Genomic DNA, 4,405 nt, shown 5'->3' with positions numbered 1-4,405 from the left:
CCAGCGACAATCCCAGGCATTACATTCTCACCCCCTTTTCCTCACTGCCGGGAGGAGACTTCAGAAAGGATTACATGAAAGCTAATGACCCCCATTGTTATTGTTAGTCCTTTTGGTGATATCCACATCCAGTCCCTTTGAAGTAGGCTGAAGGAAGTGAGGGCCATAAAGCCCCTTTGTTCACCCCCTTCCCTTCATCATATGACAGAATCCAGAGCAGGCAGAAATGCGGTTTTTCATAGTTGATAACTAGAGATGGAATATATTTGGATTCTGACACTAAGACTTAATATCACACTCTATCTCACACCCTGTGCACTGAACACAATTAATACAGTGAGAGCAGCAACAACACCCACAAAGATACCCACAAAGTCAGCACATGTGGGAGGTCTTGGTTTTCCTTTGGTTCTAGATAGAAAAAGAAATATAAAGTTTAGTCCTTTTTCCTCTATTACCCCCCTTTCTGTCAGGAAGATTGACTATTAGTCCATGAAGTCCTTCGAAACTTTAGCTTCAGTGGATCTCCTTGGTGAGATTCCACCTTCCACTCCTCTGGGGCTGGCACGGGCCCTTTTACTCAAGAGTAATGGGTCCAACCTTTTTCAGCTGTCCGGATAGCTGTCTCAGTGGTTAACAAGACGATGTAAGGTACTTCCCAGGTTGGAGTTAGTTTTTCCTCTCTCCAGGCTTTCATCAACATGTCCTGTTTTGTATTGGTGTAATGCAAAGTCCAAGGGTGGAGTTTGGGCAAGAATGCCTTTCTGTCACAGGAGAGAAAAACATCTGGACAGTTCTGAGTACATGTTCTGGATCATAGATCCATTTAACCTTGTATAACTCTATGTATCTTGTATAACTCTATGTATTCCTATGTAACAGGTCAAGGGGAGGGGTTAGGGTCAGGGGCGGAGCTTCAAGGCATCCCTGGACACTAGCCTGAGGGCAGTCTTTTGTTCTTTGACCATCTCATGCAGCCATACGGCTGCAGACTCCACGATCACCCCACCATGTGACGCTTGGGAGAAGAGGGGAAAATCTAATGTCAATTTACCTGTGGGACAGACAGATTGCTACCACTTATTTTGGATGTACCTCTACAAACTGTAAGTCTTTGTCTAGGATTCCCAGAATAAAAGCAATAAACCTGTGTGTTCTTCTGAGTTATCTATCTGTTAAANGAAAAGTCTCTCTTGCATGTGAAAGTAACTCAAGTTTCCAAGGACTGCCTGCAAAAGAAATGTCACTGTATCTGCTTGGCAGACAGCGTTTCAAAGAAGGTGTGATTCAAATGCATTGTATTGTTAATTTGCTGGTAAACTCTGCAAGCCATTAAGCCTTGCATGGATCTCCGTTCAGGAGAGGAAAGCAGTTGCCATAAAAACCCCCCTTCCCTCTTCCTTTGCCAGCAGCTTAAACGTCCTGAGGCAATGAAGGGATAGCTTCAAAGATCATCTGTGAACCCAACTCAGCTTGCATGTTAGCGAAGGAGCCAGTGGTGTTGTTACTGCTTCAGTCAGCCTCGTTAGCACGTGAATGCAACTTGCTAAACTTAGAAAAATTGTTGCCTTTGTTTGATGCTTGGAAAGGGTGATTCTCCCCCTCCTTTCTGGCCCCGGCACGATCATTGTGACCATTTGCTCCCTCGGCAAAAGCAGGGCACATTCCTGGTCGTCAAGGAAGAAGGCAATTAAGCAATTAAGTTGCTCTCTCTCTCTCCGTCATAAAGCCAAACTCCCCCCTCCCTTTGGAATTTCAGCTATGCCATTAGAAAGAAGCCATATAAAGGCCCACTAGCAGGGCAGCAGCGCCCCCTGGTGGCCAATCTGCACATGACACCTTGAAAAAAAAATTTTTTTGTCTCCTATTCCTTTCACATCACAACAATTTGATAATTTAATTCAATCAAGACTATACCACCACTAGAGCTTTCACCCAGTTTTGAGTGTCACAGAAGAAGGACACATAGCCATCAATCCTTGCCTATTATCACAAGCTGAATGCCCAGTGTGTTCCAGCCTGCAACTTAACATCCAGGTGGGAGTTCATGCCTCTCAGTGGCCCTGCAGGTACGTGGTAATAGGAAGAATTTGGCTGACCTCTCTTCAGACGTCCCCTAGTGGTTAAAGGAGGAGCTGCACGCGAGCCTTTAATCACGCCCAGAGAAAGCCCTCTAGTGGACAAAGGGTGTTCCTTGAAAGAAGATCACCCCGGTAGCTGATACGCAGATAGCGACCCCTAGTGGTCAAAAAGTGAAGTTCATCCAATTTGCTTCTAAATAGCTAGGAAACACAGGAGAACGCCCCCAGGCACCTCCACCCACACACAGCACCTCTGACGCTGATCGGCAAGTAGCGACCCCTAGTGGTCAAAGAGAGAAGTTCTTCAAATTTGCTTAAAAATAGCTGAGAAGATCACTGAACCCATCCTAACCATGGCAGAGCGGCTCATTGATCTAGATGAAGGGGTTCAACCAACCAGCCTAGTTGAGACACCCCAACCAGACGGCCAAGGAGAAGCGCCGCAAACACCCACCCTTGACCTGCACACAGAAGCTGAAGCTCAAGCCTCAGTAAGACCAAAGACGTCTCAAAGTCACTATGATCTGAGACAACAAAGAAAGCCAACTGAAGCCAAGTATGCAAACCTGTTGGAGAAATGGCACACCGTGCACAAGCGCCATGAAAGAGGCTGGGAGAAATGGCACAAACTCTACCTAGAGCAAAAGGAGGATCCCTCCCCCGAACATGCTCACGCACTGGAAGAAGATAAGGAGGACGCCTTCACACAATGGATGGACTCCGAACGGCAACTCAAGGACATTCAGCAGCAATTAAGAGACTCAGACGTCGACCGCGACATGCAAAGTCTTCGGTTACGGAACAAGGAACGCAAGAAGCTTCTAGAGAGCCCACAACGCCCTCCAGAATGCGAGCCTCGCCCGAGAGACAGACCGGTTGACAGGGCAGAGTCTGAAGTTTCCCGCCATTCACACGCACCATCCCACCGGTCGCACGTGGCTCCATCCCACGCGTCTGGAAGGGCATCATCCTTTCGCCACATATCCAAGGCACACTCCAGCGTGTCTCAACAATCTCACCTCACAGGTGCCTCCCGCAATTCGAAAGCATCTTCTCGCCTCAGCCGAACTTCCCGAATTTCACAAGATGAGCAAGCCATCAGAGATGCTAACGCTGCTGAAGCTGTTTTTCGCGTGGCACAAGCAGAACAGCTGAAGAAGAAGGAATTGCAGGCGATGGCAATAGAATGAAGAGTGTTGAAACATCTTTGAGCCCTGAACAATGGCAACATGTGCCAACAGACAACAACCAAGTGAAGTGGCCCAACCTTGCCACACAGTTAACAGAATTGACCTGGCTCGAAAGTCCTGAGTTCTTGGTCTGTTCAAATAGACAAACGGCTCAACGCGCCAACCTTCAACTTCAGGCATCCAGTAAACGTCAACCAATCCGCTACAAACACTTGACTAAGCGGAAGCACCTGAGATTAGGCATAGTTCTGATCATCTTGATCACATGTCTTAGCATCCCAAGAATGAACTTTATAGGAGTCTGCAAGGACTTAAAGACTATTGAAGACGTTCGCCATGACCCAGTGATTGACAAATGCCTGACGGCCAAAGCACGCATAGGCGAAGTGTGGGGGCACATGATTGGTGCACCCCGCGAAATCATGGACTCTATGTCGTTAAAGACACACACCCCCACACATGAAGTCCTCACTACCCTGATGACAACAGTAGCAGCCATCCTCAATACTCCATCGGTGGTTCCAGATACCTCGGTTCCTGAGTATCCTGAGTCTTCTGCAGCTGCTATTGTTCCTGATCCTGAGTATCCAGCTGTTCCTGTGTTTCCAGATCCAGCTGTTCCTGTGTTTCCAGACCCAGCTGTTCCTGTGTTTCCAGACCCAGATGCTCCTGTATTTCCAGATCCGGCTGTTCCTATGTTTCCAGATCCAGCTGTTCCTCTTTTTCCAGGTTCTTCAGTTCCTGAGTATCCTGTGAATCCAGTTCCCTTTGTTCCTGAGAAACTTTGGGTTCCAGTTTTTCTGTTCCAGATTTGGTTCCAGTTTCCTTTACAGAAAGAAGACCTTGTCTCACTTGGAGACAAGAACGCATACCAGAACTATTGGCCCATGGGACTTGCACACCGGGCCCACCCAGCTGATGAACTACTTTGCCAAGCTGACTTTCAGATCGTGAAGCCACGTGAGTCAGGTCGTGACTCAAAGACACTTGTACCAGGCTGATCTCCGATTTGGCACCGTAGCTGATGAAGACTGAACCAGAAGATAAAACCTCAAATGATGTATTGTGTTTATGCATTGTTTGATGTAACACTTGCTTATTTTTTGCATAATTGTGCATGCTTTATATTTACCA

General features: G+C 47.2%; 1 protein-coding gene across 1 annotated transcript in view; it reads left to right on the top strand.

Moving 5' to 3' along the window:
* The window catches only part of LOC107297566 (THO complex subunit 6 homolog), a 52,242-nt gene extending 48,971 nt beyond the window's left edge, over positions 1-3,271 (top strand). Inside the window, exon 8 of the mRNA XM_015826926.1 lies at positions 3,108-3,271. Within this exon, the coding sequence (XP_015682412.1) occupies positions 3,108-3,271 (164 nt within the window). The remainder of the gene's footprint in view (positions 1-3,107) is intronic.
* Positions 3,272-4,405: the final 1,134 nt, after the last annotated feature.

This window comes from Protobothrops mucrosquamatus, unplaced genomic scaffold (assembly GCF_001527695.2).
Source record: "Protobothrops mucrosquamatus isolate PMUCROS unplaced genomic scaffold, P.Mucros_1.0 scaffold3386, whole genome shotgun sequence".
Lineage (NCBI taxonomy): Eukaryota > Metazoa > Chordata > Lepidosauria > Squamata > Viperidae > Protobothrops > Protobothrops mucrosquamatus.
Note: the sequence above shows the minus strand (reverse complement) of the source record. Positions and strands in the feature narration are given on the sequence as shown.